Source organism: Pelophylax lessonae, assembly GCF_965119305.1.
Source record: "Pelophylax lessonae genome assembly, chromosome: 4".
NCBI lineage: Eukaryota > Metazoa > Chordata > Amphibia > Anura > Ranidae > Pelophylax > Pelophylax lessonae.
This window is the reverse complement of record NC_138771.1, coordinates 375567557-375590433: the sequence shown is the minus strand read 5'-3', so window position 1 is coordinate 375590433 and position 22877 is coordinate 375567557. Positions and strand designations below refer to the sequence as shown.

Below are 22877 nucleotides of genomic sequence, written 5' to 3'. Positions count from 1 at the left end.
CAGAAGAAACTGTGGACGTGTAAGCCAAAAGTCCTGAAGGGACGCCCGCACCCATTGTCGGGGTGGGGGGATGTCTGCATTGCTTTCAGGAACCCTGGTTGTCCGGCATTCAGGACAGGTGGGTTCACAAACTGATTCATTCAGGGTACAAGATCAAGTTACGATCTCGCCCCGCAGACAGGTTCTTCCCGTTCAATCCCCAGCTGTCCCCCGATCGTCTCAGAGATCTCATGGGGACGGTGCAGGATCTGCTTGCACAAGGAGTCATTGTACCCGTTCCTTCACAGGAACGGTTTCGCGGTTTTTACTCCAACCGGTTCACAGTGCCCAGAAAAGAGGGCAAGGTACGTCCGAATCTCTGAACCGCTTTGTGTGGGTGCAGAAGTTCAGGATGGAATCCATCCGGTCGGTGGTGGCATCGTTGAGACCCAGGGACTTGCTGGCTTCAATCGACTTGAAGGATGTGTATCTGCACATCCCTATTTTCGAGGGTCATCCCAGGGACTTGCTGGCTTCAATCGACTTGAAGGATGTGTATCTGCACATCCCTATTTTCGAGGGTCATCAGCGATATCTTCGCTTTGCGGTGGCTGGGGAGCACTATCAGTTCGTGGCGTTGCCTTTCGGCCTCGCTTCGGCTCCCAGGGTGTTCACCAAGGTGTTGGCTCCGGTTCTGGCTTTACTGCATTTTCCGGGCTTTGCGGTCCTCGGTTACCTGGACGACCTCTTGTTAAGGTCGAACTCATGTGTGACCTTGGCGAGCGATCTGGCTGTGACGGTTCAGACACTTCAGGAATTCGGGTGGACCATCAATTTTTGGAAGTCGGCACTGACTCCCTCAACTCGCCTTGAGTACTTAGGGATGGTCCTGGATTCTGCTCACTCTTGGGTCTTCCTTCCGGAGGACAAACTCTGGACTCTACAGGAAGATATCAGGGCAGAGTCTCAGCCTTCGAAGCAGTTCCGTTTGCTCAATTTCACACCAGGACTCTGCAAACGGAGATCCTGGCCAGATGGGACAGGACGCCTCAGTCCTTGGAAAGGAGAATTTCCTTGAGTTGTCCGGTGAGGTCAGACCTCCCTGTGGTGGCTCCAGTCACCATCCGTGACGCAGGGCCAGTCCTTCCGACCTCTGTTGTGGACGATTCTCACCATGGATGCCAGCCTATCGGGCTGGGGAGGAGTTCTGGGCACGCTTTGTGCCCAGGGGATGTGGTCGGCGGGGGAGACCTTGCTACCGATAAATGTCCTGGAGCTCCGGGCTATAAAGCTTTGTCTGTTCCGGTGGTCATCTCAGCTTTAGGGGTGTCCGGTCCGGGTACAGACGGACAATGCCACGGCCATGGCATACATAAATCACCAAGGGGGCACGAAGAGTGCCCGGGCAGCCATGGAAGTGGCCGAAATCCTGTCTTGGGCCGAATCGCATGTACCGGCGATCTCGGCTGTTCACATTCTGGGTGGGGACAACTGGCAGGCGGACTATCTGAGTCGCCAGACCTTGGACCAGGGGGAATGGTCCCTGCATCCCAAAGTATTTCGCCTCCTGTGCACCCGGTGGGGTACCCCGGATGTTGATTTGTTCGCGTCTCGTCTCAACAAAAAGGTGGAAAGGTTTGTGGCCAGAACTCGCGATCCTCTGGCAGACGCGTTGGTGGTGCCTTGGCACCGCTATCAGCTGATCTATGCTTTTCCTCCGATTCAACTGTTCCTACACAAGTTGGCGTCGGAACGGATGTCAGTCATTCTAGTGGCCCCGGACTGGCCTCGACGGTCCTGGTACGCGGACATTGTTCATATGGTCTTCAATCCTCCCTGGAGGCTTCCGATCTTTTGTCTCAAGGACCGATTTTCCATCCTGCTTTACAGTCTCTGGCTTTAAGGGCATGGCTGTTGAAAGCCAGGTCTTGAGGGATAGAGGTCTTCCACAGGCGGTCATCCCTACCTTGTTAAAGGCTCGTAAAGCCACTTCAAGGAAGATTTATCCCCGCAGCTGGAAAGCGTATATCGCTTGGTGTGAGACGAATGGTCTTCACCCTCGTTCCTTCTTGATGGTGATGGTCTTGGCCTTCCTGCAGAAGGGCGTGGATCATCGGCTGGCGCTGACTACGGCCAAGGGTCAGTTGTCGGCCTTGGCCATCTTTTCTTCAGCGACCTTTGGCGTCGCATTCCTTGGTCCGCACCTTCATTCAGGGGGTGCGGCATTTGACTCCCCCGAGGATAGCTCCTTTTCCTCTCTGGGATCTAAATTTGGTTTTGTCTGTGCTACAACAACCTCTCTTTGAGAACATCAGAGAGATTCCTCTGTCTGTTTTATCCCAGAAAGTTGCCTTTCTGGTGGCCATCCCGTCGGCTTGCAGAGTGTCTGAATTGGTGGCTTTGTCCTGCCGTTCTCCTTATCTGGTGCTTCACAGAGATAAGGTGGTTCTGCGACCGAATCAGTTGTTTCTTCCCAAGATGGTTTCTTCGTTCCACCTCAATGAGGATATCGTGTTGCCTTTGTTGTGTGCATGACCCAAGCATCCTAAGGAGTTTGCCCTGCATTCCCTGGATGTGGTCCGGGCGGTAAAGGTCTATCTGTCCACCACGGAGTAGATTCAACAGTCTGATTCCTTATTTGTTCTTCCTGAGGGACCTCGGAATGGATCGGCCACCTCCGCAGCGACCATTTCTAAGTGGATCAGACAGACGATTGTTTAGGCCTATTCCATTAAGGGTCGGATTCCTCCTTTTCCGGTAATGGCCCATTCTACTCGAGCCCTTAGTGCCTCTTGGGCTTTTTCGCCATCAGCCTTCTGTGGCTCAGGTGTGCAAGGCGGCGACCTGGTCGTCCATGCACACTTTCACAAAGCTTTACAAACTTTGACGTTTTGGCATCTTCGGATGCCTCCTTTGGCCGCAAGGTTTTGAGTGCGGCAGTTGTTTAGAGCACATTGTTTTTACTGTCCCTCCTTTTTTGGGGTGTTTTTTTTATGGGTTTCCAGTTTTTTTCCTGTGGGCTCAAGTTTTTACTGGCCCGACTGTTTGTGTTCCCTTCTCATTTGGTTGCGTTGGTTTTCCTACTCCTCATACCTGCACTGCTTTGGGACGTCCCATTAGTGAAGGCTAATACCATCGGGCGGCGACTGTCAGAGGACGTAAGAGAAAATAGAGTTTTTGTAGGAACTTACCGTAAAATTATTTTCTCTGTAGTCCTCTGACAGTCGCCGCCCCCGCCCCCTGGTTTTTGGATCTGGGGGTTGTTGCCTTCCGGTACTGCTTGCTACAAACTGAGGTAAGATCAGATTGGGTCTAGAATAATGGCTGAGGGATGGCACCCTAGTGGTGTGCCAAGGTATAAAAAAGTTTTTTGTATTAACCTTATAATGAATTATCTGCCTAGCCTGCTCCTGCAGAGTGCGCCATTACCCATTAGTGAAGGCTAATACCATCGGGCGGCGACTGTCAGAAGACTACAGAGAAAATAATTTTACAGTAAGTTCTTACAAAAATTCTATTTTTTCTGGTTGCTTGACAGTGCTAGTTGTGAGGTGGTGCAGGGTAGCTTATTTTTCAGATTGTTTATGCATCCTCTTTCAGGCCGCCCAGACGGTCCCTTATATTGTGTCCACCAATGCTGCACATTTATTAGCTCTTCCCCTTAAGACTTCTCTTGGGGTAGGTTGTTCTAGCGCATAGGTGTCCTGATCCAGATTATCCAGCAGAATATCCGCTGTGGCACTAGTAACGGTAGCCATGGCCATGGACAAACCAGTGGCATTAAAGCCCACCTTGTTTCACTGCACGTGTGTCAGGCAGTCTTAAAAGGTAAAGGTGAGGGTTACCAAGCTTGTCTGCAACCAGTATTGGTCCACTTTTGCCAATAATACAGACTAGGGAGAAGCTCTGTGAAGTATTTATGAAGGAAGCTCCATGAGCGGCTTCTGCTCTGCTCTGCAAGTTGGTTGGAGAGAGATAGTCAAAAGACAGGCATGCACTAGTGGAATGTTAACTTGAAATGTTTGATTTTTGAATTGTTCTAATAGTTGTTCTAATAGTTTGTGGGGTTAAATCAGAGGCGTAATTAGACCCTTCAGGCCCCCGGTACAAGAAACCATGAAGGGCCCCCCTGACCACCCCCATCCATTCAAGCCCCAGGCTTTCAATTTCGGGAAGGCATCCATGGACATCTTCTCAGAACCCACATCACAGTAAAGTGCCAATCTCAGCGCCCCTTTTAACATGTGATCAGCTGATCACAAGTAAACAGACTTGCCGGTTATCAGTAGTTCTTTCCTCCCACGCTGTGTCTGTGTAAGGAAAGGAGAGCCATTACCCAGCAAGACTGTCAATGCATTGTTTACACTAATGGGCTGCACTAATGATCAGTGTCCTTATCCGTGCTGCCAATCAGTGCCATCTATCAGTGCTTATCAATGCCGCCTATCAGTGTCAATCAGTGCTACCTATCAGTGCCCCACCAATGCAACCTATCAGTGCCCATTAGTGCAGCCCATCCATGCTGCTTATCGGTGCCTCTCCCTCCATTAGTGCATCCTCTGCAGGACCCTGAGCTCAGAGCGTCTCTTATACAGCCCAGAACCTGCACTGACAGTTTCCCCTCTCTCCCTCTCTCCTCCCTTGCATGTATGGGAGAGCTGATCTGCTACTTCTCACCCTACCCCGCTTCTCCTGTGTGCACCACGGGAAGTGTGAAATCCAGCAGCAGAATGATCAATGATGAGCAGATCTGCTCTCTCTTCACCCATCCGTGCAAGGGGGAGGGAAGGGGGAACTGTCGGTGCAGGCTCTGGCCTGTATGAGAGAGATGCTCTCAGCTCAGAGCCCTGCGGCCAGAAACCCCCGCTGGGGCCCCCAACAGTGGCGGAACACCAGGGCCCAGTTTCAAGTGGTAGTTCTGCCACTGGGTCAAATTGACAGTTCTTTTTGACTGTAGTGATGAGAAAATTCAATGGAACAGGGTGGGAGAAATTTTTCTTGAACAAACACAACTCTAACAGTAACATTTAGGAAAAAATTGCATATTGTAATGAATCATGTTTAACACTGGATGTAATGTCCAGGATTCCACTCAAATAGCAGGCCTGGATAAAATTGTAGGGTTTTTAAAGGAAATTAGCTGACTCAATTATGGCAAGAAAGAATGTTCTGATGTATACATGTTTTACAAATGTTTGAACTAACAGCGTTTAGTGGACCACGTCCACCTTGCATGGGGACCCATATACTGCTGGCCCCCCTCACAGTGCCATGGGAACATCTGCCTCTCCTTGTTGGCCTCCCAGACATGATGAGGGGGAAGGCTTATTAAAAATTTAATAAAGATGGGGATATACAGTAAGTACATGGATGCACTTAATCCAGCGGAAAGTTGTGTTTGGTGCACTTTAACTTGAGTATTCACTACACAGACACACTCCACTGACACACTACTATAGATAAACTGCAGTAAAACTGTACCGACACACTGCAATATACTGTGGTAAACTTGCAATAACGCACTGAAATGTACTGTGTTAAACATGCGCTAACGCACTGCAATATACTGTGGTAAACCTGCAATAATGCACTGAAATAGACTGTGTTTAATGTGCACTAACGCACTGCAATCTACTGTGGTAAACATGCAATAACACACTGAAATATACTGCTGGAAACCTGCAATATACTGCAGTATATGCAGTAACGCACTGAAATATACTGCAGGAAACCTGCCTTGACAAAATAAATTAACACTAAAGTAAAAATGATAGTCTCACTGCACTATTGCTAGATTCACACTAAACTGACACTCTACACTCGCAATAGAATTACAGTAGTACACTATAGCACACTAACTCTCTAGGAGCACTGAAAAGAGCCCTGTTCTATCTCTCTCCACACCAATATCACACTGCAAATGGCCGCAATGGGAAGAATATTTTTATAGTGCAGGGTGGGACTAAGAACAATGAGCCATGATTGGATTGTCCTCATCAGTGTCTAGTCGTGGCTCTGACAGTGCTTCAGCCATGCAGGGCTTCCAATGCACTTAGCAGCGGCGCAGTGCATTGTGGTCGTTCGACAGGCTGAATAAATGGTCGAACGCACTGATAATTCAGGTGTTCGTCAAATGGGTGAACAACCAATATTCGGTCCGAACTCATGCTTGGGATGTATCATTCTCCCAACTCCAATATCTAAACCCGAAAAGAAATGTTTCATATTGTAGCTTATCCATCTGTAGCTATGGTGGCCGGATTGTTTGTTTTTGTTTGTTTTTTCATTCCTTTTTTTTCATCTGGTTATCCTGCATGTGAAGCAGTCCATACATTATGCAATTGTCTTTACCTCAACCACAGGTTGAAGGAAAAAAAGCTTTACTTACATTCATTTGGGCACTTAGGTGCTGAGATTCCTGTTTTTGTTGTTTGTAGTTTGGCCACTAGTACACACAGTGAGAAAATAGAACAAAGAAATACTACTTTCAGAGCGGTTTCCGATAATCTGATCATTAGTACACAGCTTTTGAGAGCTCACGACAGCTCATGCGGAATTTTCCGAAGGGACAAGCACAAAAATTATTCTCGTACGGTAACATAAGTTTTCGAATGATCAGTACAGTATTCGTCCATAAATCGAGTGACCAAGACCGCCAATGCTTGGAAATAAAGGAATACATTATAAAATTATACAATATATTCTATTATTCTGGGAAGTTGTATTCTGTCTTACGAGAATTTTTAGAACTTTAGTAACCTATTTGTTTTCTATATGAGAGTGGCATGCAAAAAATAAATCAGACGATCATTTGTTCAACCTTCTTATTGTGTTCCAGGCTTTACTCATTGCAATCATGCCTAACATTCATTAACACTTAATAAAATCTTTAAATCTGCTTGCAGCCACATTCTAAGACTAACCTTTCTAACCCTTTAAAGCAAAAACCTGATCCAGTCCAATCTCCAGAGGCTGAAGCCAGGAAGAGGAGACAGCCGACAACAGCTGGGAAGTGCCGTTAACCATAGAGTTGCTATGGGGCTTCAGTTGTGGGCTGCCTCTTCTGCACACTCCCACACACAGAAGCCTCCACTGACAGCTCAGCATGGGAGCGGACTGGAGCGGTTTCAGAAAAGGTATGTGTAGAGATTTTTGCTTTACAGGGTTAGATCGGTTAGAATTAGAATGTGACTGCAAGTAACTTTAGAGATTTTAGTTTTAGGCTGAGCCTTTACTTTAAGATATCAGCCCCCACAGGGAGATCATTGTTCTCAATAAGTGGGGCGTATATGCTGGTCATGGATGGCTTGAATTTTGGCTGATTCCTGCTGTAACAATCAAAATTAAGTCATTGGTGGTCCACAATCCTCACCCAGTTCGACAAAAAAATAAAAATTAAAAAAAAAACAGCCGAACAGATACAGTCTCTGTTCAGCAGCCCACCACATATAGGCAGGTGTAGGGGTTGTAGCTGCTGAATACAATATCCATTAGTTGATATTTCTCCATTCATGCTGTTCAGCATGAATGGAGTATGGATAGATAAATCAAGCCATGTATGGTTAGTAATGCAAAGTGTTCACTTCACTCAATACTGGTTCTGTGCATTCCTAAACAGACGTACTGTAGATTATCTCGATATTATTTTTGCACACATATACAGGTATATGCAAGAAAGCAGCTTGCATCAAGATAGATGCCTCTAGGGTCATGTGTATGTAACCTGGTCACCCTAATCTCCATCCCCCCCCCCCTGTCACCCTTGCCTTCCCCCTCCTTGTTCCTCCTGCCCTCCCCCCCCCCCCCCACCTGCTTCTCTCTCTCCCTTCCCCTCGCCCTTTATCTTCTATCCTCAAATTTCTAGCTGATAGTTATAGGGGACATAGCGTGGTGAATAATGCTTGTTGATACAACACACATTCCTTTCAGGTTTCTAATGGTTGGGAATTCTACTTTGTATGGTGTGGAACTAAGGGTTAATTCCCCTGCTAGGGATAAATTTAGTTGTCCATTATATTGTCGTGCAATTTGTTGGATGCCTTTTTATGCAGAGCTTTTGTATTGCGGATTTGTTCAATAAAATGTTCTGTTAAGAAGAAAAAAAAAAAGCAGCTTGCAAATAAAAGTAATATGTTAGTCAATCATATCAATAGTAAGAATTTCACTTTCTCTAGCGCTCATCGACAGACGTAGTCCTCGGTGATACACCACCTTTGGGTTATGTTACCTCCGCAGGAGCAGGACTAGACAGGAAATTAAAAAGCTCTGGCCACACCCTAGGGGCAGTCCCAGAGGGTATATCCTCTCTCTCTCTGCCTCAGCAAATCAGTTATTTTCTGTCTAGTTAGGAGTAAGGACCTAGATACCTTGCTGGGATCTTAGGTCCTGGCAAGAATTTTTTTCTAAAAGGATTTTTAGACAGCTTTTTTTCTCCAGTGTTCCTGTGAGATCTTCAAGCAAGAAAGCTGAACTGGGCGACGGGCTGGATGTCGAGATCCGGTGGTCACCCCAGTTCAGCCTACGAGCGCGTGCAGGCCATAGCTCCGCGCTGGGTCGGCCGCGACAAAGTCCCATTAAAAGGACTGAACCCGCGAGTTAAACGTCTCGCTGAAACGCCAAAGACCATGAGTCACGGCGTCCGTATCGGTCGACAGCCCTCCCGCTCCGGTGGAGAGGGGTACTGTCAGGAGTTGGTGCCCGCCTGGTTCCGGTATGGTGAGTAGTATGTTCCCCCTTTTTCCCTGACGGGTTTTGTGGTGAACGCGGGCCCCTCTCTGTATGGTAAGAAAGAGTTCTTTCTATCCTATAACATGTCACAAATCCTCCTACTTTGAGTGTGATTTTATGTGTGCAAAAAGCCAGGAGGCTTGGTTTGGGAGCTAACAATCTATTGTATACATGTTTTAAAGATGTAATCTGTGGCATTCTGGGAATCTTATGGGTTAAGTATAAGCTACCTACCAGTCAGAAGCCATGGACATGTAGACTGCCTTCCAAATCAGATCTCCAGCTATTAGCAGGCCTCCCGAACGGCCATGCGGTCCGCCAGGGCCGGTACCGCCAACCACGCCATATCCCCATGCAGAGAGAGTGTTGTGTGCCTGCAGCACACCGCTAGTCAGCACAGGCCGCCGCCATTTTTTTTGCTGGATCGCACGAGCCGCCATTTTGGCGTAGCCTCGTGTCTCCAGCATGGGGGCGGCCATGTTTGAGGTGATTCTACACCTCGTGGAGCTTGGGGGAGGCGCCGGAAGGCGTGCAGAGGGGCGGAGCCGCCTCCCTTCTTCCTGGGCAGCCAGCCAAAAGACTTCCTGTTTGTCTAAGACAGCGCTGTAAGCTGTTGCAGTTTAACTCTGAACATCAAGTGGTGAGCCTGGGGGTCTATCTCTCTCTCTCTCGATCGATAGGGATCCCTAGCAGGTAACACGAAGGGGTTTTTTTGTGGCACTGAGGGTCAAAAAAAAAAAAAAAAAAGTTTTTTCTTTACTTTTGAATTATATCATCCAGGAAGTAACTGGAGTTATTATGGACCCTGCCACACATATTCCCCCACCTGTTTCCCTCGAGGGGGCCTCGGGACCCGCCGGTGCACAGAGTATAGAGTCATTTACAGCAATTTTGGAGTCTATGGTGGCTCGGGTGGAGGCGGCCTGTCAGGGACGGGGGTCAAGGAAGCGACCCCCGCCTACCCCTATACTATCTGACACCTCTGACTCTGATTCAGAGATGGTCACTGCAGTTGCAGGTTCCTCTGCAAGGGCTGTTACCTCAGGTAAAGCTCCCTCAGACAGTGAGGAGGACGCTTCTTCTCCTGCTATAATTCAGGAAGAAGCATTGGTGGACGCACTAGTTGTGGCAGTGCAAGAAACCTTAAAACTTGAGGCTTTACCGGCAGAGGCAACTGAAACAGAAAGGCCTTTTGGGACTAATAAGCCCATCAAGACGGCGAAGGCTTTTCCTGTACCTAAATGTTTTGGTAATCAGATTAAAGGAGAATGGGAGCATTCTAAACGTACCTTTACTATTTCCAAGCGTATTGCTAGACGCTATCCGTTTGAGGAATCCATCATTAAGAAATGGACGGTACCACCAGTCGTGGATCCGCCTATTTCCAGGCTGAATAAAGCCACGGTTATTCCAGTGGAGGACACTTCGTCCTTTAAGGATCCGGTGGATCGAAAGATAGAAGCGGAGTCCCGCACTATCTTTTCTCTGATAGGGTCAGCATTTAGACCAGTAATTGTTATTGGTCTAGTTTCCCAGACACTCACGGAATGGGCGAAAATGGTACGCCAAGATCTTAGGGGAAAAGATATTCCCCAGGAGACATCTGATTTGATAGAACAGATCATACAAGGGCTACGGTTTATCTGTGACGCAGCCTTGGACACTACTCCCTTGTTAGGGCATGCATCTAAGTTAGCAGTGATCCTCAGACGTGTGCTGTGGTTAAAATGCTGGTCAGCTGACCTAGGTTCCAAAAAGACTTTGACCAATCTCCCTTTTCAGGGGAATCGTCTATTTGGAGCCAACCTAGATGAAATCATTAAGGATGCCACCGGGGGCAAGAGTACTTTTTTGCCACAGGCTGCAAAAGTTAAGGGACCTCGCAACAAGCGAGGACCTTTCTTTACCGCCCATAAAGGGCGCCCGGCTGGTACTCCCGGGAAAGGCAAGACTCCTCCAGGAGGGTTCAAGAAGGGATGGTCGGACAAGCAGAGGACCAACCCAGCCAAACCCGAAGCAAAGGAGTACACAGCCTGAAGGTGCGCCCCCACCCGATTTCAGGGTGGGGGGACGTTTTCACCGGTATTCAGGACATTAGATCGAGCATCTACCACTACTACCGGTGCGATTCTTCCCTTCCAACATTTAAGTACAGGAAGCGGTAGTTACCGTTCCCTGTATAGATCTTTTCCTTTACCTTTTCCTAAGATTAGTCCCGATACCTCACAGGAATCGGATCTGATTGACCAGATAGGCCAAGTAGCCTCTAGTCGGGTGACTTCGGTCCCTGAGGTTCAACCAGAAAAGATCACCTTTCCTGATAACTATCAGGTATCTGATAAATGTGTGGGAACAGAAAACGACCAGACTTTCTCGGATGGTCGGGGCCAGATACCTCTAGGGACGCCTGGTTCAGATCCTATCAGCGCCAGTGGTCCTAGAAATTCTAGGCTGGCCTCTTCAAGCCGGCCTGGCCGACTTGGACATGTTAGTCGCAGACGTTCCGTGGGAACTTCGTCTCAGGGAGTGTCTGTAGTCTCTAGGACCTATTTACCTTCGTGCTTTACAGTCGCTGGTTTTAATGGCCTGGCCATTGAGACCCAAGTACTGAAGGACAGAGGTTTGTCTACTTCAGTCATTCCTACCCTTATTAAAGCAAGGAAAGCGACTTCCAGCAAAGTCTATTATCACACATGGAAGACTTACATTGCGTGGTGCGAATCTTTAGGATTTCCTCCACGTACCTATTCGGTGTCTCGAATATTGGCCTTTTTGCAACAAGGGGTTGAGCAGAAGCTAGCCTTGAGCACCATCAAGGGTCAAGTTTCAGCATTAGCAATCTTCTTTCAGAAACCTTTAGCTACCAAATCCTTGGTGCGGAATTTCATCCAGGGGGTGCGGCACCTGGCTCCTCCAATCCGCACGCCCTTACCGCCCTGGGATCTTAATTTGGTTTTGTCGGTTCTACAGAAACCTCCTTTTGAAAACATCAGGGAGATTCCCTTGCTTACTTTATCCCGGAAGGTGGCCTTCTTGGTGGCTATTACTTCTGCTCGCAGGGTGTCAGAACTGGCTGCATTATCATGCCAGTCCCCATACCTAGTGATTCATAGGGATAAGGTAGTACTTCATCCTAAGCCATCTTTTCTTCCTAAGGTGGTTTCAGATTTTCATCTGAATGAAGATATTGTACTACCTTCCTTGTGTCCTCAGCCCAAGCATCATCGGGAACATGCGTTGCATTCCTTGGATGTGGATCGGGCAATCAGGGTATACCTGAAAGCTACGGAATCATTCCGTAAGACGGATTCACTTTTTGTGATCACGGATGGCCCCAGAAAGGGTTTGCCTGCATCTGCCGCGACCATTGCCAAATGGATTAGACAAACGGTGGTACAGGCTTATTCTATTAAGGGTCAGAGTCCTCCGTTCCCTGTTAGGGCGCACTCCACTCGAGCGCTCAGTACTTCCTGGGCCTTTCGCCATCAGGCGTCAGTGGTCCAGGTATGTAAGGCGGCCACTTGGTCGTCGGTACATACCTTTACTAAATTCTATAAAATTGATGTGACGGCATCGGCGGATGCCTCATTTGGCCGCAAGGTTTTGCAGGCCGCAATTTGAGGAGACCGGTGGTCTACCTCGAGGGTTTTTTTCTGTTTGAAAATTGTTTTGTTGAGTCTCATCATTAAGGATGAGCATTGTAAACTTCTAGTTGGCACCGGTTGGGCCTTCTAGATTGGGATTTGATTTCCATTTTCCCACCCCTCAGTTGTGATACTCCTCTGGGACGTCCCGAAGGTGGTGTATCACCGAGGACTACGTCTGTCGATGAGCGCTAGAGAAAAATGGATTTTTGTAAAATCTTACCGTAAAATCCTTTTCTCTTAGCTCATCGACAGACGTAGTCCCCGCCCCTCTGTTTTGGAGTTGGGTTGGGTTAAATTCTCTAAGCACTGCTTTTTCACATAACTGATTTGCTGAGGCAGAGAGAGAGAGGATATACCCTCTGGGACTGCCCCTAGGGTGTGGCCAGAGCTTTTTAATTTCCTGTCTAGTCCTGCTCCTGCGGAGGTAACATAACCCGAAGGTGGTGTATCACCGAGGACTACGTCTGTCGATGAGCTAAGAGAAAAGGATTTTACGGTAAGATTTTACAAAAATCCATTTTTCTTTAACTGATATTTTTTGCATTTCACAACTGCCATTGCTTTTATTCTGTTCCAGATTTACTGTTCCCCATTGACATAGATCTTGTGAAGTACGATCATGAATTCCTTGATCAAGATTCAATGGAATCACTGCTCAGGCAAGTTGTGCTTCTAGAAGGAAATGAACCATTTGAGGAAATGTTAAACCAAACCTATAAAATTCAACAAAATAAGGGAAAAACACTGCGTTTGAGTGCTGGCTGCTTTCTTCTTCTCTACTCAAAGTCAAAATACAAACTCCAAACTAGAGCTGCACTGTTTTATATGATTAAAGTTGATTGCCAAATAAATAAAACTCAGCTCATAGATTCCGTTGATGATCACAGACATAAAATAAAACCTACATTAAAATATCAGCGCAATAATTATAAAATCATGCAATAAAAAAAGGAATGAATGAGTGTCCATTAAAGTGGATAAATGGAAAAAAGTCCTCATTTGAATCCTGTGTGATAGCAAGTGAAGGGAAGGTAGTAATGGTTGAACTAAAATAAGGAATATCCAGCTCCACACCCACTGTGTTTTGTACAAACTGCTTACCAGATACAAATGACCACTAGTTAAGGTCTTCAAACTGGGCGTGAGGAAATGAGGTCTCCCTCAAACCATATTGTGACTCTCTGCTTACACTGCTCTCATAGATAAAGAAAATGATGAAACTCCTAAAGACAAAAAAATACTTCCATAGGGCAGTACATATAAACCAATTTATTGGTAGTATAAAAGGTTGCACTTACGAAAATCCAGATAAAACCAGCATGATAAACAATCCAAAATGAAAAAAAATTATTAAGGCATCCCTCCGGGCTTCTCTCTAGGCTCTCTCATACACCAGCCAATCAGGGATGTATCACGTGATGACGTCACTGTCGCAGGCCCCGCCCTATGCGTTTGATCACAAACAACGTCGTCTGGGGATAGGCCAAGGTAACGCATCATCAAGTGTCAACTTCAATAGGAGCCACTGTGCCGTTTTAACTACTGGCCGCAATTTGACCTTAATAAACTACACGGTGGGAAAGGATGCCATTAATGGAGAACCTTTTAAGATAAGGGACCCCATAAAAATAAAGACCCAAGACTGCCATCTAGTGGGATAAAAATGAAAAAGACATTCAATAATCTAGAAACCCAGAGCTAAAACCCACAAGAACACCACATTACAAACATTTTAAGTCACAAAAATATTAGAAATATTAAACTCAAGCATTATTAATGAAACCATTAATATGTCAATCAACATTTAAGCCGAAAGGGACATCAGAGAAGCCCAGAGGGACACCGTAATCATTTTTTTTTTTTTTTGGATTGTTTATCATGCTGGTTTTAGTTGGAGCTTTCGTAATTGCAACCTTTTATACAACCATCAAATTGGTTTATATGTACTGCACTATGAAAGTGCAGATCCCGGCTGAGCAGGCAGATGACAGGTCCATCTCCGCTCACTGTGCAGAGCGGTGACGGGCAGAGTCCTGCTCTCCTCTATAGGGAAATCGGGTGAAAATGACTGCCTGTCCATTTTCACATGATCTTATCTGATCTGATCCTCCAGACGGATGGAAAATAGGGTCACCATTCATCTGGATTTGGCGGACAGGATCGGATTGGATAGTGGCGGGTGTCAGCGCACAGGTTACCATCCACATCTCCATAGAATGGAGGGTCTAATCAGGTCTGCCTGAAAAACTGACAGGCGGACCTGATCTGACCGCCCGTGTGAAAGGACCCATATACTCAAATGTTGCATCTTTGACTGTCCATAAAGATACAAGCTGCAATCACTACTGATAGAAAAGTGTAGTTTTCATACTGCTGATTCTGTCCCTAAAATATATGGTCTTAACTCCCTTATTTTCCTTACCTTCTATTACCCAGGAGGTAGACAACTGCTGTAACAAGATTCTAGAAGTCCTAATAATGAGGGATAGAGCTGTTCATCAATTTGGTAAACCATTAGGCTTAACTGCTTAGACATTGTATGGCCTCATTTATCCGTAGTGTTGCCAGCCCCTACTGAATTGTCTTTAGGGAAAAAAATCCATAGCTGACTGTAGGACATATGTATGTCAGTGTACTTTTTAACACTGTATTAACCAAATAATTTATTTTTCCAGGCGTCTGAACACCTTGAACAAATGTGCAAGTTTGAAAGTGGGAATAATTAATCATGGCAAACAAGTATGTTAGTTTTATTTGTGTTCATACAATTCCCTTTGCATAACTTATTATATTTGACAACCTAAAGAAAATTAATGTCTATGTGTGAATATTAAATTTTCTCTAGAGTAAAATATACATTACCTAATAACTATCCCCTTATTACTTATCAAGTTTTGGCTATTGATGCACATTAAATATCCATTTGAAATTGTTTACTTACAGCTTGGTGATATGACAAGTTCTGCTTAACAAGCTTTAGCCCAACAGCTATTACCATAGAGAAACCGGTTCTTAATGAAGAAAATATAAATCTTGCCGCAAATAGTGTAAATCCAGGGAAAAGCTGCTTCAGTTAATACTTTCTTTCACTCCAGGGTATTGGGTAAAATTTCAAAAAATCCTTATTCTCCCACAGTGATTGCCTATAGAGACAAACTAATCAAAATAGCATACACTTTAACCTTTTAGTGGTCTATCCACAACATATGTGCACTAAAGCTGGCCATAGATGGATCAAATTTCAGCCGGTTCTGCGGGGCCCAGGTAAATTTCAATCTATTTGTGGCCAGCCTGCTCAAAAACAGTCAATCTTTGATCAACTGCTCACAAACGAACTTGCTGAAAAACTTTAGTTTGATTAGCACTACAGCCAATAGGTTGCAATGATGATCAGTGCATTCTGACAGCGGAGGATGACTCCCCTGCTGTCAGCATACAATGACATAGCGAAGAGGATTCAGTTTTTTTTTTTTTTTTGCTTAGCCCACTGGCTGAAGGAAAAAATACTGAGCCATGTATGGCCAGTTTCCAACCCTCAGCTGTCCGTTACCAAGGTATGTGCCTTTTTTTTTAAACCTCAGTGCATGTGCATTAACCTTTTAGTAGCCCCTCTTAAGAGTATGTGCATTTAAATGGAACTCCAAATGATTTGTTAAGCACAGGTCAGGTTCCTTTATATGTGTGCTAACCCTTCACTGGCTGTAGGGCAGTCCTATGTATACAAAATTGCAAATTATAAACATCCAAGCAAAAGTTATTTCAATGAAGAAGTATAAAATACTTTTCTAAAATCCTACATTTATAATGGTGGATTAGTGAACTGTTGTAAACACCAATGAAGAAAACACAATTGGGTGGCAGAAATGTTTAGCAGGAAATATACCTGCTTCTAATTGGACTTTACTGGCATCCAAATGAGACAGAGTCTCTTGTTTTAAAAAGTATCACAATTTTATTATACAATGTGTTAAAAATCATGCATACTGTGTTAGTGCTTCATTAAAAATACCAATCTTATATTGATATATACATCATTCTAGATACTTCTATACACAACACCACTATTTGAAATCTATACTTTACAGTTCAAAACATGTTTAGGTGTGTGCGTATTAGTGTGCTGGTCAATGCATTTCACCAATTTGCATAGCTTCCTCTGGACCAGATCACAACGTATCAAATGCTGCTGAATATACAAAAATCCAAATCAATCTGTCACATATTTTACAATCTCTTTTTTTTTTTTAATGCAAAATTTCTATGTTAAATCCCTCACGTATAGTATGGCACGGATAAACGTTTGGGGGGCGGACACAGGGACCAAAGCACCTCAAATTTATTTTGTCTTTCTGATGCTCAAGATGTATATGTATATATCTACCAATTCCTTGAACCGAGAAAATCTAAAAGAAAAAGTTCAAACCATTTATGGTGTGTACACAAATATTGTATGTGTAGCCCTCAATTATAACAAGATATACCTGTGGGAGTAACATTTTTCCCCAAAGAAATCCTAATCTTAGGAAGACCAAGCGGAGCAAGTCCTAGTCAAACAGAGGGATGCTTTTGTATGCGCTGGCCTGTAAAATAGCAGTAACGCACTAAGTATAGTAAGCAGATACCCCTTAACAGGGCTTAGTATATTTATTACAGTGTTGCTGTTGCTGGATATTGCAAGCTAAATATATATAAATATACCTTATTAAGATTATATGTAGTAAACACTGGACATTATCTCCATTTACTATGGGAAAACTAGGCTAAAGGTAGACCACATTGTTATATTCCAGTGATGTGTTAATCCAGAAAACATATCCCAATTAAAGAGGCATGAACAAACAGCATATCCCATTAGGGAAGGATCTTGATGTGAGCTAAAACAAAAAAGGTCTATCCCAGCACTACGTTTTTAGCCAGCACTTCATGTATCTCCATAGTATACAGACTGTCTCTCACAATTGGTTGGCAGTTGCACCCACTAATCACTGATCACAGATATGTGTACCAAACTACTGCTACTGTTTCTATGTTTTTTATCTCTTCCCCTCCCTCTTCTTCTTACAGAAGGAGGGGGGAACTGTAGGAAGTTTTGATGGGGAAATGAATGAATTGAGCTGCTGAACTATTCAGAAATTCATTCATTTACTGACTATGGGATCTTTTCACTCTCCCCCCCCCCCCCTTCCCCTGTACCTATAATCTCTAGCCTGTCTCTGTATACCTTTGCAAACTGTATATAAGACTTTCACCTCCCTTATCCTGCACATTAACCCCTTAACCTCCCCTCCTTCGGAGTATGACCTGTACAATAATTTACTATTACCAAGCTCCATGTTTTAAACTACTGAATGCCAGCATGTTTCTTCATTACCAAGCACATTTTGGCAAACCATTACTGTGACAGGACCATTACAGGAGACCTTACTGTGTCTCCTTTCCAAAAAAAGTCATCTTGTGGGTTTTCATCTTTGCTGCAGGCGGATACTTGGGTGGTTAATAAACAGGAAATGTATTATTATAAAGGCTTTGACTAGTGGTGTGATTGACTTACAGCATCCATCTTTATAATTGACCTGTTAATGTTATTGCTAAGTTGCCTTGTTTTTCAAACCCATTAATTTTTTTTTTTTTTTTTTAAGAGTGATGATTCCGAAGATGATGAACCCTGTGCCATTAGCAGTAAATGGTCTTATCAGAGGCAAAGCAAACGCTGGTCCCGTCTGGAAGATATTGATTTTTCTCCATGTGAACAAGCATCTTGTATTTCTGTACAAATGGAAAAGATCCCAGTGGTTGATGCTTTGAATCAAGGAGAAAGAAATGATGCATCCTCAATGTACAGCTCCAGCAGTGGTGAGAGTGACTGCTTTTCTAAAATGTATGAAGATCTATCAACAAGCAGATCCTCCTCTACAGCTTCATCCGTAAAACCCATTTCTCAAGATTCAGCTTTTAGTGGCCCTCCGTCTTCCACTGAGATGCTAAATATAACAACTGAGAAGTTGGTTAATAAGCCTCCTGGCAAGAAAGATAGTCTGCTCAGGAAAATGGAGAAGTTTCGGCTTAGAAGCTCTGTTGTAAAGAGAACTCCACATCCAAAAGTCAAACCTATCATTAGTAGCCCAGTTCTTCTTGATGATTTTGATAACGAGAAATTGCGCCATCTTAACTGTGTAAATATTTCAGACTTTATGGAATCGCAAAGAAAAACGACTTTTTCTAGCTCTCTCCAAACATGTAACAGTAGTAGTCCATCTGAAAACAGCAGCACCATGAGTACCCCAAGTCCAATTATTAGAGTCAGAAGTCATAGGAAAAAAATGGGAGTAGAAGAAGAGTATGTTGAACCCTCCAATCCTTCTTTGTGGAATGAGAGTTCTGAGCAAAAGCTGGAAAATGATTTGAATGAATGTCCAATATTTCACACACCACAAGGCCATAGGCCTGGGACATTCCCTAAAACTATTACTGCAAACAGCATTTTATCAACCAAAGAGACTTCTGTAAACAGGAGAACTGGAAGCTTCCATGGCTTTAACAGGATTAGAGCTAATGGTGTCAAAGACACTGAAGCTCCACTCTCATCACTTGTCAATCGACTAAGCATTTATGATAATGTACCCAATATTTCCTTCCAGATTGATCAGATTTGCTCAACTGATGATGTCTTTTCAGAACTAGATAATGTAATTGAGGATGTCAATGGACTCAGCAAGCTGGTCAGTTCTTGGTCTGAAAAGATGTCAGAGGATGGGGGCTCTGATTATATTGACTGTATGTCATCATGCCCATCCTCTCCTAAAACTGGTCATCCCCAAGCAAAAGACAAGTTGTCACACTATTCAGACATCAACTTGTCTAAGGCGCACACAGACAGTGACTATTCAGATCTGCCATATATAACAATTTCAAAAATTGACACACCCTTAATCAACTATAACAGGTTAGTTATTGATCAACCAACCCTTTGCTGTCAAGTGACGTTGCTTATTTTTAAAGCGTGTTTCTGGAAAAAAATGATAAAATATATGGATTCAATGTCTTTGCGATACATGACCCTTTCCCATGTTTTGTCCCTTTTAAAATAATGCTGCAAGCATAAAAAAACATGTTCATAACCTTCCTGTTGTGAGCTGACAACTCTGCCTCTGCTGTACTGAAAGATCAAGCAAAGTTATCTTCCCTGCTGGACTACAGAACACTTTACCCTCTCCTCATTTCCATGACATACAGCAGAGGTAATCTGTGGTCCAAGAATAGAGACCTGAGCAGAGCTGATTATACCACTTTGGGATCTCATTGCAAAAAAAGGCAGCGTTGTCGACTTAAGTAAGTTAGCACAATAATGGATTTTTAGAAAGATCAATGGGTATCTTACTGTATTTGCAGCATCTTGGTGACAAAACATGGAGAAATGTTCTTGTATTGCAGAGATGTAATTTTTTCCAGATACAGTTTGACATCTACTTTTAACTTCTTGATTGTAGTTATTTTTTATGTAATTACCAATGCACAAAAATATGCACGTTATGTTATTTTGCATCTATATCGCAATAGACCAAGGATCGTTAATTTTGTTTTTTAGAAAATCATTTACAAAGTAAGGCCAGTCAAGGACTCAACACAACATATCAATCAAACAGGCTAAATATCTCTTCGAACAGTGGTTATCCAACTTTAGTTAGTGCACCTCTATCACAAAATTTGCAGTTTGAGTACCAAATGTAGAATTTGTCATGTGTACATCCATCAAACCTAGTTAGCTGTATTGGAAGTAACTGCATGTACATTGCCTTACAACCCAATAATACAGATGCCTACAGCCTGCTAATTTCTGTCCAAACAATACAGATCTCAATTGGGCAATATTACGATAGCGCAAAGCCGCAGATTATCGCATTATGTATTTATTATATAAAAGCAATGGAAGTGCTTGAATTTGACCTGGTATCAGCCTCTGACAGTCTCTGTACAGCAGGGCTGGGGTGTGCATGGCAAATGCAGTATCAGGAGTTAATCAGTTCATGTGCCAACACAAAGCATGCTGATGGGAAGGGAAAGAGTGATAAAAAGATAAGCTCACTATACTTCTCATATCATTGTCCAGTCACAGGCTGAGGGTGGGTCCAGGTCAGCCTGGACTCAGTGAAAGTGGGTTAAATTATACTGGAAATCAGACTGAGAACATCCAGTGGCAGAAAATAGGAACTGTGGGGGAAATCTCTGGATTGAAGGTGAATAAAGCAACAAAAGCTGGTTTTGTTGGTATATATATATATATATATATATATATATATATATATATATATATATTTAAATTGAACTTATTCAGAAAAGATGACAGTTCACATTGCTACTGCATTACCATAATGTTTGCAAGTTGGAACTTGCCATAGACAGCCATAGACAGTTCAAATGTCAACTGGTTCAGCAGGAGCCTGCCAAGATTCGAACCATGAATGGTCAGGCTGACCAGCCTGTCGGATTTTACATGCAATTATCGTTAGCAGGTGTTAGCCGCTAGCAATAATCACTGTGTTCTCACAGCCGGGACAGCTTGACACAAGCTCAGCGGGAGGGATTCCCCTGTCAACACTGTCTGTGTTATTGGGGGAACCCATGGTTTCAGGAAAGAAATTCACTCGGTCTATGGCCAGCATTAGATCCTCCTTTCATTTTCCATAATTTCATTAACCCTCCAACACCACTCACACCCTTCTTTCAAAGAGCTGGAATAATGGTTTTGTCTGCATTCAGCAGATAGCAAATATGTATTTTTCATCTTTAAATAGGCAAATATGGAACAACATAACTAACTGATTATTTATAATCTGGAGGCTTAGGTCCTGGCTCATAACCTCCTTAATTGCTGTCCAAAAGGGCTTCATAAGTGGGCTTTCCTACAAGTGGGGCTGTGTTTATCTTGGTCTGGACCCCCTCCCACAGGCCGCTGGCATATTAGGTTATATAGCCAAAAACTTGACTTGCTCTCTGTACTATCAGAAATGCAGTTTATAGCAGGTTTCCTGCATCTTGGAGCTAATGACCTCCAAGTGGGGCAAAAGGGAGCTAACACGAGGCAGGGGGCATTTACGGTTAGGATTACTCCACACCTAAATTGTATTACAGGTAAGGAGGAGGAAAGCTTGAGCAGTCCCCTATACTTGTCAGCCAGTGTGAATGTGCCAGGAGTTTGCCCCACCATAAATGTCTCCATAAAACCTACTGTTTATCTTTGGTGCTCTTGTTCCAGTTAATGACATGGAGCATTGCAAAAGCTTTAGGTCTGCCAGGCCTAGCCCATCAGTTCATTTAGATCTACATAAAATAGAATAAACTATTCTGGCCCTATGGCATTGCAATACAAAAGTAGCCAATCTGGTACAAGCCTTGCAAAAATAAAATGACCAGCGATTGCTATAGGCAGTATCTGGAAGAGCAACAGCACCCTCTGTAGGTTATTTATTTTCGTATTTGAATAAGTATATACTATAAGTATTTGTATCCTTCCCAGTAAAAGCAGCCCTGTCCCGTTGTGTAGGTCTCTTTAAATTGCCTGCAGGAGAAGAGGTAAATTTGGTATTATAAAGCGATTGTGGATCATTTGTAGGTTTATTACCCAGGTAGCCATTAGCCTGCTGCTGCTAGGTAATGAGGAATGCTGCTTTGAGATGAGTTATGACATTGTCCAATAGGATAATTACAAAACCTTCAATTTTTCAGAAATTAATCTTAAAATTGGACAGTTCTTGAAATATGTCCTATTCAGCCATTATATTTGATAGTGAAAGTCATTGTTTGGTCACAAAAAACAGGATGTCACCTGTGAATGCTGCAGTTTTGTGCCGTGCTGAGCCTATTTGACAAAATATGCAAAAATACACATTAGGAGGGACTCCCCTGGGAGAATTGGTGATGGAAAAGGATCTGGGGTGATTGTAGATTAGCATCAGCATGCCAAGCCAAACCACAACTAACAAAGCTAGTAAAATGTTCTCATGTATCAAACAGATCATACATCCAAGAGATAAATCAGTAACGCTATCCATTTAAAAAACACTGGTTCAGCTTCATTTTGAGTATGCAGCTCTGTTTTGGTCACCAATCCTCAGGGAAGATGAAGTTGAATTGGAAAGAGTTCAGCGAAAGGGCAACAAAATTATTAAAGGGGTTGGAGGACCCTGAGGATTGATTACATAGATTAGTTATTCGTTCTGGAAAATAGGCTGTTAAAGCCTAGGTTTTCTAAACAAATAAATAAAACATTAGCACAAGGGACATTACTTTCAGTGTGATGTGTCCCTTGTGCTACTGTGTCCTGGTTTAGCAGAAATCCTCCTATGCCCCCCACCCCTGCTGCTGTAATATTCTAGTGCAGTGGAGGTTTTTTTGAAATTAGGGGTGCTGTGACAGGCTAGTGCCTGACTATGCCTGCTTTCCACCCAGCTACTACATTAAAATAGCCTGGTACTACAGCTTCAATGAAAAACTCAATCTATGGAGGACCTTTCAATCATCCATCTG

The 22877-nt window shown here is 43.9% G+C and overlaps 1 protein-coding gene across 3 annotated transcripts in view; it reads left to right on the top strand.

Annotated features, from left to right (window-relative positions):
* The window catches only part of LOC309552100 (rho GTPase-activating protein 7-like), a 211255-nt gene that overhangs the window by 83715 nt on the left and 104663 nt on the right, over nucleotides 1–22877 (top strand). For all 3 annotated transcript variants that reach the window (XM_082252880.1, XM_082252881.1, XM_082252879.1), the window contains 3 exons: nucleotides 12931–13012; nucleotides 15029–15092; nucleotides 17993–19296. In XM_082252880.1, the coding sequence (XP_082109006.1) occupies nucleotides 12931–13012; nucleotides 15029–15092; nucleotides 17993–19296 (1450 nt within the window). The remainder of the gene's footprint in view (nucleotides 1–12930; nucleotides 13013–15028; nucleotides 15093–17992; nucleotides 19297–22877) is intronic.